At 48.6% G+C, this 14,633-nt stretch overlaps 1 protein-coding gene across 1 annotated transcript; it reads right to left on the bottom strand.

Moving 5' to 3' along the window:
- Window positions 1–12,635: 12,635 nt before the first annotated feature.
- On the bottom strand, window positions 12,636–13,406 carry LOC103599778 (protein APCDD1-like; the record flags this gene model as incomplete). The annotated part of the gene is made up of 1 exon (XM_008583948.1): window positions 12,636–13,406. A coding segment is annotated over one exon (771 nt), but the record flags the coding sequence as incomplete, so codon positions are not given.
- Between the last annotated feature and the right edge of the window lie 1,227 nt (window positions 13,407–14,633).

Here is a 14,633-nt window from a genome sequence, read left to right as displayed (position 1 = left end):
TACTGATAAAATCAAAATTGATTTTTACCAGTGGATAGTTTATGCCTAGAGAGATGGCTTATACCTACATAACACAGAAGGGGGAAAAATGAAGAACCTCTAGTGATCTGTGAAAACCCAAATGCTTTCAAACAAGTCCCAGGAACAGAATTGCTATCAGAAGATATCAGTGCCCAGCTTGCAGGCTGTGTTGAGTCAGATATAACTGAATGCAGTGAGAGCTCACAGTTAAATAGCCTTTCAGATTAATTTGAAAACAAGCTGTGTGTGTGTGTGTGTGTGTGTGTGTGTGTGTGTGTGCGCGTGCGTGCGTGCGTGTGCGTGCGCGCGCGCGCGCACGTGGGGGTGGGGGGCATGTGTACCGTATGTAAGTAGCTTGACAGTTTTCAAGTGGTGCCTTTATTTTTTGCGCACACAAATCTCTATTTGCAAACTCAGAATCTATGCCAAAATAAAATGCCATTTGTCATTTTCAACTCCTTCTCTAAAGAACTGGCCCATGTACAAATTTCTGGTTCTGGTTTGTGAAATTCTTGTTTTAAAGAAAAAAATATCAAGAGAAATGGGTCTTGGGCTTCCAAGTCACTTTGAACATCTGATTAACGTTTCACCTTTGAGACCTTCTCGGGTGTGGTGGCCACTGCCTCCCCCTGCTGGAGATGGCACTTCACTGAAGGGCGTCTGGCTGCGGCGTCCCCGTCTCTCCTGTTGAGCCGTCTGCCCTGCAGGAGGAGAACTAAGTAAAACTTGGCATTAAGCGAAAGTTACCACTCTGAGGAAACCTATCTTAATTAAGCTTGGGGCCATGTGCGCTGTTGCCAAGAATGAGCGCTTTCAAAGATGAGCAGAAACAGAACTGTATTTAGAAAGTCCTGTGAAAAGCGTAGATAGATGACCCCAGTTCCTGGCACATGAATCTGATAAGGCCAGCGATTACTCTTCGGTAACGTAAAGGGCAGCTCTATCACATGCCCCTCTGCAAAATCGGGTCCCTCAGGGTTTCTGTGGCCTGACTGGATTTGGAGAAGGTTTTTCCCCCCTTCCTTAGACAGAGCTACTCTGATAGGAGCCTTCTGGAGAAGTTGCTGTTGTTTCAATATCACTCCCTATCTGTGCAGAGCATTTCCAGTACACTCCATTGAACAAATCCTCACAACAGCTATGGCGAGTGCTCTTGTACACAAGGAAATGAAGGCTCCAGGAGGTAAAACTGGGCAACTCTTCAATATCTCTTGTTTGGAGGTAGATCAGTCTGCAAAGGCCTGTGTCATTAAGACGCTATTGCAACTCTGAAAATGCTCACGGGAACCGAGGGAATGAACCTTGACTGCTCTTAGCTGCTCTGCCTTTTACATGTCTGCCTCCTTACCTGATTCCGTTATTTTCAAGCTAAAGTAGGTTGAATCAGGACTTGAGTTCAGATGCTTTTTCTTTTTCTTTTGGAAACTGAACACACTCCAAACAATGAAGAAATGTGCATCTTCCATTTTCTCATTGCTTGAAAATCTCTACCCTACGCTCCTGGGGAATGAACTTGGGGGCTTTAGAAAGAAAATTACCAGTCTGTCTCAGCAAGGGGATGATGGCAATGCTTTATACGGAGGCTTTACATAACTTGTAAATTAAATGTGAATGAGGACAGTTCATTAAAATTGGTATTACAGAAGTGGCCTGCCGAGGTTTGAAAGCAGCCACGCTGCTGGTGTCTTGGGCACTTCCCTGAATTAGTGCTGCATTTCTGTGGGAAACCAGCAAAGGGAGCAAATAATGGAAGATCCTGATAAGGACCATCAGCCAAGAGGCGAGCTTAGGAGGCCGTGCGAATGGATCTGCAGGGGATTCACAGACCTCTTCCTTCAGCCTCCAAATCCCGTCAGTGGCACACTTAGCACATGAGGCTCAGCCACCAGCAACATGAGTTGGGGCACACAAGGTCACCCATCCTGTGCTGAGGGAACCAGACCTCCCTCTGTGGGGTGTTTTTAGCTCTGTCTACAGCACTTAACTATAGAGGTTTCATCTTACTTAATTTTTATTAAGGGGTATTTTGAAAAATTTAAAAGACAGGAGCACACATAAACAGTTCTGTGTAATAGTTAAAAGCGAAACCAGAGGAGGTGGATGAAAGGTTGTCTTGATAAATATAATTACTTCTGATTTTCTTAATGGAATTAATTCATTAGAAAATGTCTGCATCAGATCTGTAGAAAAGGAAGAAAAAGATAGCAACAAAAGGATAGCTATTATCTAACTTGCTGTATTTGCAATTGTGATACTTTGGAATGTTGCCACGATATGGATTGCTTTGATTAAAAGATGTCAGCTAAATAAAACAATACTGTGGGAGAATTGTTTTCTGCTGCTAGATAAATAAATGTTGATGTTTATTTTTAAACCGGGAAACATTGATCCTGTAACAATGGCCTATTACAATTGCTTTATTACACCACGGGGCTGATGCGGATTTAATCATTTGGCTAATGGATGTGGGTGCAGGATGGATGCTCGTGCTGTCCTGCGCTCCCACTTGCATTCTGATGGGCCTCAGGAGCTCGGCTGGGCATCTGCAGGTGCAGCTGCGGCTGCAGAGTTGTGTTTCCCTGAAACCCGAAGCCATGTCTGGCCGAAATAAAATAGGTTGCCTTTTCCTTTTTGTTTCCCTTCAGAAAACACTAACTATGGGAGACAAATCAGATATCTTAACACAATTTAATTAAGGCTTAGTACTAACAAGAATGCATAGCTTTTTATGATTTAGGAAGATGATAAATTACTGTGCACATTTCACACGTTGACTCACCAGTTTTCCGTGTAATACAAAAAAGCCCTGCTGCCTGCATTCCCATATTTCTTTTGTTTTTTTAGAAGTAAACTAGATTCAGCTGTTAACCCTCTAGTGCAGCATTCATTAAAAATTTTTTTTCCATTGAATCTTTTATGTGGATTCAAAGGTCAGAATAAGTGTCTGTAATACTGAGACCATGTGTGCAAGAGCTGCTTTTTGCTTCTTTATCCTTCCCTCATTTACCAAACGTTTATTAAGTACCTTCTATATGTTATATACTCTACTATACTGTATGAGGTGCTGAGAAATTAATCAATGAGAGCGATTTTTGTTTTTGCATTTTTCATTCGTAAGCAGCCTGAGTAAGGGGATCAGGCTTCTTCATAAAGAAAAAAATACAGAATACATTTGGTTCTCATTTTTGTTGTTAGTTTTTCCTTTTTAAAGACAATTTATAAACTGCTGCCATTTGGAACTTCCTAGAAGAAACTCAAAATGATCTATTTAAATGTTCCCTTCACCTCCTCTCTCCTTTTTGAGTAAAGAAATAATTTCAGTAACACATGCTGTTCCTACCCTGTTTTACGTCTTTCTGCCTGTCTTGAAAAAAGATCTCTGCAGTTTATGATGTGAATGTTTATTCTGACTTCAATGTACATAAACATTTTAGGAATTGAGTATTTTAAGAGATGTCTTAGAATGCTTTATTTTTCATAATTTTTCCTTTATGTATTTTAAGTTGTATTTCCTGTTTTGACATGGAATTCATTTAAAAAGTTGGCACAGGAAAGGACTCTTTACCGTTGTACATTTTGGTTATCTGATATGTAATAAATTCATGGTTTTATGGCTGATTTTACATTTCCTAGAAGGAAGGAGATGTATATCTGAGTTCCAGATTGAAAGAGCCATTCACAGCATGTTCTTACATGTTCCGTGCCAGCCTGATGAAACCTGCCCTGCCAAGACGTAAACTTTTGTACTAGCTGTCTCCATGTTATGTTTAATAAATTCTTTGCTCTGAATATATTTAAGGATGCCTCAGTGTAACATTATTTGAATGGATGGCTTAAGCGCATTTAGATACGCTTTGGAGAATGTACTAGAGCCTGTGCTCTACTCTCTCGCTGCTGCTTAGGAACACAAAATTGGTTTAAATGAAAATTATAGCTACTTTGCACCAGAAAACAGATTTAAGAGATGACTTAGGTCAACTTCCTTATTTTACTGATGAGGAAACTTGCCCAGAGAGCATCCACACAGGGGCCAACTTGCATTCCAGTGTTTTCCTGTTGTGGGAAACTTGTGTCCTTGACTTACAAAGTACCCAAACCCAGCCCTGGAAATTGCTTCCAGTTCTGAAAGATGGGGTGGCTTCTGTCTTTAAACAATGGCTTACAGTTCTCCATCTTATAATGTTGTTTCTTAATGAAAACAATTTTAATTTCTTTTAGAAAAGTAACACAGGCAAATGGTAAAACTTCATGCAAAACCAAAGGATACCCAGTACAAAGTCAGTTTTCCTCCAACCCCAAACCCACTTCCTGTCTCCAGAGACATCCTGAAATTTTCATTTCTTATTTGATTCTTTCCAGAGATCTACGCATATGGATGTCTGTGTATGTCCGACCCTTGTGTTTTCTTGTATATAGCAGCAGCACACACTGATGCCCAGTCATGCATGTTGCTTCTTTGGCTTTGAAATATATCTTGGAGATCATTTCATGTCGGTCAGCACACATATGTTACTCTCATTCTTGATGGCTCTATAGTTTTCCTATGTGTGATGAGCCCGTAAGTGACTTAACCAGCCCTCTATGGAGGTGTATTTGAGCAGTTTCTCGTCCTGAAACTACAAACAGAGATACAGCAAATACCCCTATAAATGAGCAAGAATATCATGGAATCAGTTCCCACATGATAAATGGTTAGTCAAAGAGTGCCTGCATTTAAAATTTTGAATAATCTTTTTTTTTGGCAGCTGGCTGGTATGGGGATCTGCAAGCATTTTAGGTTTTGTTAGATGACTTTCACATGTCTTCCAAAGAGAACATACCAAATTCCGAGTCCCAACAGGTTCTACTTACTTTCCCAGCATTTTTTTTTTTTCCCTTTTTGTCTTTTTTTTTTTTTCGTTACCGGCAACGGATCGCAACCCTCAGTGTCGCGCCCGTACCGGACCGGGACCGACAACGGGATCGCAACCCTCGGTGTTGCTCCCGCCCCTCGCTCAGCCAGTGAGCGGCCGGTCTGTATGTGGGATCCGAACCCTCGGCGGGAGCGCCACCGCGCTTCCCAAGCTGCGCACTACAGCAGTGCGCCACCAGGCCGGCCCAACTTTCCCAGCATTTTGTATCATCTAACTTTTTCATCTTTGCTCATCTGAAAAGGGCACATGCTGTCTTAGTTTTAGTTTGCATTTCTTTGCATGAAGTAGAGCAGCTATTCATATGTGTAAAGGCCATTTGAAAACACACATGAAGACCTGGAGTGAAGAAAGGTCAAAGGGAATAGAGGCCTTACCACAAAGAAGCTGACAACAGGGCAAGCAAAAGCGAAGAGTCCAAGGGCAGACAGTCATGAATGGAAATAGAAATGACAGTTTTACTAGGAGGCAAGTTGCTTGCAGCTAAGGGTGTATATAGAAATGGATAGGTCAGGGGAAATAACTCCTTACAGCCACTACAAGAGCTTTGATTCTTGACCTGTACGTCAACTCACTATTACACTAGTCTAAACGTGTTTGCGTGACTCTCACATTCCTGGGGGTCCTTTTGACCATGGCATTCACAGAAGACGCAGGTGAGGAGGCAAATCTCAGCATCACAGACCGTGGGGGGGCTTCTATTAGAGGGACTGAAAAATGGTTGTTGTCTTTTTTTTTTGTCTTTTTTCGTGTCTGGCAACGGATCACAACCCTCAGTGTCGCGCCCGCACGGACCGGGACCGGCAACGGGATCGCAACCCTCAGCGCTGCCCCCACACCTCGCTCAGCCAGTGAGCGGGAACCGGTCTGTATGTGGGATCCGAACCCTCGGCGGGAGCGCCACCACACTTCCCAAGCGGCGCACTGCAGCAGTGCGCCACCGGGCTGGCCCCGGTTGTTGTCTTTAAAGTGTTAAAATCTAAGTTGTCAAGTAGGGGGGTTCTCTAAACAGCAGTGCGCCACCGGGCCGGCCCCGGTTGTTGTCTTTAAAGTGTTAAAATCTAAGTTGTCAAGTAGGGGGGTTCTCTAAACAGCAACAAAAGAAGCTATTCTCAGGCAGTAGCCACACTGATTTGGCATTATCTTTTTGTTAGTGCATTAGAAGACAAATCCGCTACCTGAGAATTTGCCAGTGTCCTGTAGTGGGAGCAACATGCCCCATCAGAAACTGAAAAATGCCCTCAGAAATTGCACCTCGAGTCTAGACTTTTTTCAAAGGACTTCTGTTTCTGTTTTCTTAGCGATGTTTGACCACTAAAATCACTACAAAAAGGAAAAGTAAAAATTTGGAGAAACACAAAATTAGTGTTATGGTCTTTTTGAAAAATACCTTTATGCTACTTCAAAAATGTTAAGAAAATGTGTGCGGAAGGCAGGAGGCTTTTAAAAATCAAGTCAAGACCCATGGTTTTATTTTAATCCCCTCCTTGCAGGCACATTGCTAGTCCTGGAAGAGGCTCCAAACTATAGAAAACATTTTCCATTAGTAATGACGAAACCATCCAAGAATATTCATCCAGCTGATGTGTGAAGAAGGGCTGGCGGCCCATAGCTGGGGCCCTGTCATTGTCCCCACATTTTTTTTCCTCCTGTGTTTCCCATTAGCTCAGACCTTGAGGAGCAGATCAGTTTGCACAGACTCACGAATGTTCTCTTCTCCCACCAGCTGTGGCTGCCAGCTCTGCTGAGCCCTTGCCTTCCAGAGCAACCGAAATCTCTCTCATACAGTTTGCCCTTTACTGGATTGAAAGCAATTTGAGGGCAAGTTCTAGGTTTTGTTATTGTTGGATATGGCTTTGTGGTGTTTTTAAGTTTTTTAACCAAATCATTTTGTGTGCATGATGTGAAAAGCCAAATAGTTCTAACAGGCTCATAATGAAAACCAGCAGGCCCATATCACCCTGGGCTTCCACTTGCTAGAGACAACCATTTTAACAGTTTGAACCATTTCTTCTAGTATTAATCTCTGTATTTCCAAATAATGTGGTTACATTACTTTTATCTTGTTTTTTTCATTTCTAGATATTATCTATTGATTTCCTTCTAAGGAAGAAAGGATTTAGGTTTCTTCTAGTATTAATCTCTGTATTTCCAAATAATGTGGTTACATTACTTTTTTCTTGTTTTTTTCATTTCTAGATATTATCTATTGATTTCCTTCTAAGGAAGAAAGGATTTAGCTCTAATCATCTTCCTCCCAACCTCATCCCAAGCACAGATCTTCTTCCCCCTCCCTCTCATAGAGTTAGGTCATAATTTTTGGCTACATTAGTATCCTTTTGCGTGATTAAGACTACTAAAGTATTGCTTACAGCTGTGCCTCGGATGTTCTGTGATTATATTTCCCTTTTATGCATGACCCTTTTTATTCCCTAGAGTTACTAAATCTTAGCATTTTGTTTGCTTCTTATGTATCTATCATGAATTGAGCCCCAGACCCTGACAAAAGTGTAAATCTCAGCACATTCACACACATTGAGCGATCTGGGATTTTAACGGTTTTCTTAGAGAGGTCCCTCCTGGAGCTCTGTTCTGCTGCTGCTCTCTGGCTGACTGCTGTGCAGGTCTGTTGCACCACTGCCACGCAGGAAGGCTCTTCACTGACGTCTTCAGAACTCCCTTTTCTCTCTTCTGGATCAGATCTCCTCTGTCTCTGTTCTGCATCTCTAGCTTCCTCTTTCTTCTCTTACTACCTCATTTGGGTGGAGCACATCCTTTAGCAGGTCTCTGAGAAAGGAATATATGGGACATGATTTTTTCTGAGAACTTTATATATCTGAAAATGTACCATTCTGCCCTCACACTTTATTGATAGTTGTATTGAGTATAAGAGATAAAGTTGAAAATTATTCTGTGGATTTTGATAGCATTTGTTCTACTGATTTCCAGCTTTTACTATTGCCTTTAAGAAATTTAATGCCATTCTAAATCCTGATTGTTTTCTTTTTTATTTCTAGAAAAGTCTTTCAACTTTTATTTCCAACCTTCTTGATTTTTTTCTGCTAGCGTATTTGTAATTTTCAAGAGTTCTTTCTTTTTCAGTTATTATTATTTGTTTATAGCAAACTGTTCTTGTTAGGCGTATTTTTTCACCGAGGATATCACAGATCTTTTTTGTTATCGTGTCATTGTTATTGTGTAAGTTCTTTTTTGTCATTCCGTGAGAGGAACTGGAAAGTGGTGGTGGTATTTAAAGGGTTAAGATTGTTTTCACTGAGGATATTATAGTTCTCTGTTGTTGTTGTTTCCTCTGTATTATCTTCTATCTGCTAGTCACTTTGGATGAGGTTTGGTCTCTGTCATGTTAGAGGCTTTCCTTACCTGTCTGGAGTTCCTTGACAGCCTTTATGTATATATGAGTGAGCTCTGGAAACCTGACGGGAAGCTGCATATGTATATGAGGTAGTGGTGGTTGCATGATGAGTTTCTATGTAACCTGATTGGGTAGGGACCTAACAGATGCCTGTTTCCAGCTGTTAGTATCTTTGCTAGTTGGGCTTGTTTCTCTGGAGAGGACTCTGCCAATTTCCTGCCTGGCAGCATAAGCCTGGCCACCATTTCTCTAGAAGTCAAGTGGAGAAAGAGACTGGCAATCTCAATGTGTATGTAGACTTTTACTTACCACCTATATTTTTAGCATGATACTTCGCCCTGGGCCATCCCGGAGTCCAAAGATACCCATGTTAAACTTTTGTTTTTTTACAGGGGTTAGGGAGAGGATCAGGTGGGTAGAACTCCTTTTACAGATTTGTAAAATTTTTCAAAGATCCTCCCGTTCTCAGCCCCACTGCTCTCCTGCCTTCTGAGGTGCTAGGGCCACCACTTCCTACCTTTGGGGGTCATTGGCACTGGTAGACTTGCTTTGGAGCTCAACCCTGAGACCAGCCTGCCATCACTTTGCTTCCGGCTTTTTGTAATCTGCTGTCTATGATAACTTGCCCAGATTCCAGAATTTTGCTGACATCTCTTGTGGCTGTATTTTCATCTCCTTTTCTGTTTATCCATGTGATTTTGTGCCTTCTTATTCTTTTCCCATAATTTATTGGGCCTTCAGAAGGAAGTGAAGGTAAAAGCGTGCTTTCACCTGCCCATCTTTGTTGGAAGTCTGGATGGCCTTCCTTCCAAGGCACCCAGTATAGTACCTGGCACGGGAGCGGTGCTCAGTAAATGCATGTAGGTCTTCAGTTGATTTTCACAGAAGCAGTGATCACCTAAGTTTGGGTAGATTTGTTTTTCCTCCTGGGGGATTAAGAAAATACCAAATGTAAGAGTAAGGGTAGCAGGTTATTAATAACCCCTAGGAAATAAACACCACATCATCAGGGAAAAAGACTCATCCTCACTGAGAGTTTATTTAAAGCCAATCCTCTTAAAATACATCGTTGATTCCCTTTGAATCACTTACCAGGTTTAGGTCATTTTACTGGTATGGAAACTGAAGCTGGTGAGAATGGGGTGGGGTGGGGCTCCAGAGCTGACATGGAGAGCCCTGGGTACCTGCGTGAGGATGCAGGTCTCCCAGTCTCCCTGGCCTTTGTTAGATTAGAAGCTCGAGATGAACTCTGAAGGGACCCGTGCCAGACCCTGTGGCTCCCTATTCAGGGACAGCACTTGTCCTCAAGGCCCTCCTAGAGATAGCCTGGCTAGTAGAAAACAGTTGTCCTCAAGGTCACAGGCCTGTCTGCTTTGCCCATCTTATTAGGAAAACAGTCATCAACATAAAAATTCCAATTTAGAGTGTATGGTTTTCATCTTGATACTTGAATTCAGAGCCTCCACCAGGACTCAGAGCATGTATTCATTTAACTGGCATTTATGGAGCTCCTACTATGTGCCAGGTGCCATTCTACACGCTGGGCGATCTAGGAGGGAACGAGACAGACAAGTGTTGTTCCCCATTAGACCCCTCATTGTATAGAATGTCCTGGAACTCAGTCTAGAGGAGAGAGGCTGACAACAAATAAGGACACTAACAAATAGGATATTTTCAGAATGCAGATTCTGATAAACGCTGTGGCGAAGATAAAAAGTGTGCCGAGGTGGGACACGGCTGAAGCGGTGGGGACCCCTTTTTGGGGGGTAGTTGGGAGTGATGAGGGGGGCAGAGCATTCCAGGGAGAGGGGAGCTAATGCAAAGACCCTGAGAGAGACCGAGTTCAAAGTGATTAGGTGTCAAGGAGGGAAGAGGAGGGTCCGCCTGGAAGCTTAGATGGTTAGTTCTTGGGCATGTTGACAGGTGATTGACTCCCATCCTCACATCCCTTTAAGAGGGGTTATATGTGTGAGAAGGAACTGGTTTTTAGTTACTTAAGGCCATCAAGAGCAGACTGCAGGTCTCACACTTCTGTCCAGGTTCACCCCCCTTAAGTGGGAACAGCCCCTCCCCCCCAGCTCCCCATCTGTGACACCAATAATGGCAGTCAATCTTCCCCTGCCAGGGCCCTAATGCAGTTCCACGTTCTGCGTCAGAAGGCCCCAGCTCCTGGTGCCTGAGTCACCCGGGCCCCCAGGAGAGGACGCACAGCCAGGGCGGTGTGCTGGCAGCCGTGTCACCGAGCCACACGCGGCTCCTCGGCCCAGCAGCACCGCTGGGAGATTAAACACATGCGCTTAGAGAAAGGCAAAGAAATAACTTCTTTTGATAACCAGCATCTGTTAGTTAATGGGCCTTTGAGAGCTGTATACAATTTAAACTTTTTATTAAAAAAAAAAAAAGCTCATTTACTCTCCTGGGAGTCACGCTATGAAATTATCAACTGCACAAGCTTTCTTCCCCCTTCTAAACGTGACTGAACATACAATGGAGAGCATTAATTTTGTTTGTTTTGTTTTGAGCTAGGGCTCAGGGTTTCCTTTCTGCTCTGTGGACAAAAGCTCTCTCAGGTTTTATGGGGAAGGGAGAGACTACAGGTCGTGCCTGCTGGCCCCTGACCCTGTCCCCGGAGAGTCTCCTCAGCCCTCAGTCTCTGAAATGGCCCCTCCTTACGTCAGCACAGAGCCTGGGAAGCGCTGACCTCCTGCCCAGGAGAAAGGGAACCGTTCCCTTTCCTCAGCCTCCATATTTCCTGTCAGCATCAACAGCCACAGAACTAAGACGCCCCAGCAAGGAGAGCGTGGCTAAATCTAGTCAAGGGGAGCCAGGACTTCTCTTTTGTTCCCCCCACACCTTCTCATTAGAGATGGCTCATGCCCAGTCCCGTGAAGCAGCACCAAATTGCTTTCCCCCAAAACAGTCAAGGAACCCCACTCCCTCTGGGAGCCTGTGGGCCGAGAGACGGAGGCCCAGATCTCCTATGCAATTTCAGGGAGGACAAGGGCTTCCCTCTGAAAGCATCATTAGCTTCACAGACAATGGTTCAAAATCTGTGATAAGAGCCAGAGATAGGGATCGGGAGGAGGAAGGAAGCTGCAAATCATCGGCACACTGTCCCGAGAACTCTAGAGCCCACCAGGATGCCAGTTAATTTTGCAGTGTACAGATGAGGGCCTGGGAACACAGGCAGGGTCCTTGGAGGGGCACAGTCTGTCCCCACCATGATGACAGCCTCCTCCGAGTACGGGACGCCGGTACATTAGCATTCTGGCATGAAGGCTGGGCGAGGCGAAGCTTCCTGTCTCCTGTGTCCAGATGTTGCTATCTAGCCTGATGACCCTGACCTCTCCTAGGGAGGTCCCAAAGACACATGCTTGGGGTTAGATCCATCTCCATCAGTGAAGCACAGGGAAGCTTGAAAACAGAGGACGGCTGTGCAGGGCTAATTACAGAGCATGTTAGTGTTACCGCTATCATTAGTATTAATTACTTTCCAAAGGCTGGGAACGCTGCTTTCCTCCAAAGACCTGCCCCTGGCAGTGGTGCACGCTGGCTTTCGCTTGGCATGGGCGAGGGAGGCTGGGAGGAGCCTGCTCAGGGGAGGCCACACTTCTCCACTCAGATGGAGCCCTGTTCCTTCGTGTGCTGGCCCGGGAGGGCTGGATTTATTTGCACGCAGTGTCGACAGCTTGAGGTCTGACTTGCAGAAGCACAGACAGATGCAAACGAATGCCAGCACTCAGAACTCAAGAAAGCCGAGTTGCCCCCGAAGAGACAAGCCCTCTGCCAGAAAGCTGAGAAGTACTGAAAGCCTGCAGCAGCATCTTTAATTCATTGCCCCGTTTTGAGTTTGTATTGCTAAATTCAAATTAATAATCTTTAAGCAACAACCCGCAGACTCGGCAGAGCAGCAGGCATCGTCCCTAGGCAGGATCTCAGGTGTCGTCTCGCTCTCATTGCACAAAATCTCCAGGGCACAGGAAGAGGAGGGCAGGGGCTGTCAGACAGGGAGTCTCAGGGTGGTCCCCGACCCGTGCCTGTGAGAAGGAAAGAACAGAAATCGGGAGTGAGCGTTTAGGAATTCATGTAGCAATCAACATCGCTGCCACATCCAGGCGCATAGCATAGACTCTGCAGGCGCTGCTAGGCTCAGGTGCTGATCTGCTTGGGACACAGGCTGAGTTTAGAAGCAGTGGTACTGTGTGTCCATCCACGACAGGGTAGAGAAGATTGGTCCTGCCCCACGGACAGCTCGAGGGGCTCAGTGCCAGGAGGAATCCGCAGGCTCAGACGGGTGTCCAGCGGCACAGTCTTGAAGTGGAAGACCAATGTCATAGCCACCAGAGGAAGGCCAGCCCTAGAACTAGGAGCAGAAGGGGGAGAGGGGCTACAGGGAGACAGGGGCCTCCACCGCTGGGGGGTTTCTGCAGCGGAGGCCTGCGTTGCAGGGGCCTGGAGAGGTTGCCGGCCTCCCCGCCACAGAACACCAGGGGCGCTTGGTAGGAGGTGGGACGCTTCTCCGGGGTGTCGGGACTTGACCCGTCGGTGGGCCTTTGTCCGATGAAGAGTAGACTTTGCCCTTGAGGGTCCTGCTCCATCTTGAAAAGCTCGTACTCCACGTGCGGGAGCCTGATGCCCAGTGGCAGGCACCCGTTGGTGGCTGTGACATCCCGCTCGGTGCCCACGGACCAGGCCCCTGGGCCCCCGCAGCTGCTCGGCTCAGAGAAGTTGAGCATGGCCGTGGTGGCCTGGTCCATGGGGGTCACGTGGGCCTCCGTGACCTGGAACACCAGCTCAGTGCCGCCGCGCACCCTGGCGGAGGGCGTGCCCCTGCTGTAGTGGCCAGCTGCGTGCACGGTGAAGGTGGGCTGCCGGCAGGCGGGGTCCGAGAAGTGCCGGTAAATGCCCTCCCAGGAGCGGCTGTGCCCGTGGAAGGTGAAGAGCCGGGTGAGGAAGAGCACGGCCGGGCGCACCTCGCAGTGTGTGCTGGCCCAGCAGCCGCCCAGGCGCAGTGGCAGGCTCGGCCGGGGGCGCAGCACAGGCGGCCGGTGCTCGTTGGAGCGCGCGATGAGGACGCAGGCCGGGCAGGGTCGGGAGTGGTGCTGGCGAGACACAAAGGGGAAAGGGTGGTTGGCACTGGTGGAGAGACTGGGGTGCGGCCTGGAGTGGAACCCCAGCTCTGTAGGCAGTCATCACCCGTCTGTCTCCCTCAGCCCCTGCCCCAGCCCACCCCTGGGCCTTTGCACGTGCTGTCCCTGCCACCTGGAACTCCCAACCAAAAGGTCTCAGCTCAAAGACAGGCCCTGAGAGACCTTTCCTGGTAGCCCCATGTAAAGTAGCCCCCAGGGACGATCACATCACCCTCTTTTATTTTCTGAATCGACATAGCATTCCCTAATATTTACTCGTCTCTAGAAAGCGGGGGCTGTTCCCCTGTGGCTATTGGATCCTGCCAGGGTCTAGCACAGCACAAGCTCCCTTTAATGTTTTTCTTTTTCCTTGCTCATGGTTCCTTTCCTTCACTTTTTTAGGTGCTTTCTAAGTGCCAGGAACTATGCTAAGTGTTCCCATGCAACCACTACACGTTAAGGCCTAGGAAGCTGAACCCAGGGGCCAGCTGGTGGGCCCAGGTTGTCCAGCCTGGAAGTGGCAGAGATGAGCTGAAACGCAGCCTGGCTTAAGCCTTGCCTGTCAGACCCCCCCCCCCCCCCCCCCCCCCCCCCCCCCCCCCCCCCCCCCCCCCCCCCCCCCCCCCCCCCCCCCCCCCCCCCCCCCCCCCCCCCCCCCCCCCCCCCCCCCCCCCCCCCCCCCCCCCCCCCCCCCCCCCCCCCCCCCCCCCCCCCCCCCCCCCCCCCCCCCCCCCCCCCCCCCCCCCCCCCCCCCCCCCCCCCCCCCCCCCCCCCCCCCCCCCCCCCCCCCCCCCCCCCCCCCCCCCCCCCCCCCCCCCCCCCCCCCCCCCCCCCCCCCCCCCCCCCCCCCCCCCCCCCCCCCCCCCCCCCCCCCCCCCCCCCCCCCCCCCCCCCCCCCCCCCCCCCCCCCCCCCCCCCCCCCCCCCCCCCCCCCCCCCCCCCCCCCCCCCCCCCCCCCCCCCCCCCCCCCCCCCCCCCCCCCCCCCCCCCCCCCCCCCCCCCCCCCCCCCCCCCCCCCCCCCCCCCCCCCCCCCCCCCCCCCCCCCCCCCCCCCCCCCCCCCCCCCCCCCCCCCCCCCCCCCCCCCCCCCCCCCCCCCCCCCCCCCCCCCCCCCCCCCCCCCCCCCCCCCCCCCCCCCCCCCCCCCCCCCCCCCCCCCCCCCCCCCCCCCCCCCCCCCCCCCCCCCCCCCCCCCCCCCCC

The sequence above is a fragment of the Galeopterus variegatus genome, unplaced genomic scaffold (genome assembly GCF_000696425.1).
Source record: "Galeopterus variegatus unplaced genomic scaffold, G_variegatus-3.0.2 Scaffold3088, whole genome shotgun sequence".
Classification (NCBI taxonomy): Eukaryota; Metazoa; Chordata; class Mammalia; order Dermoptera; family Cynocephalidae; genus Galeopterus; species Galeopterus variegatus.
Note: the sequence above shows the minus strand (reverse complement) of the source record. Positions and strands in the feature narration are given on the sequence as shown.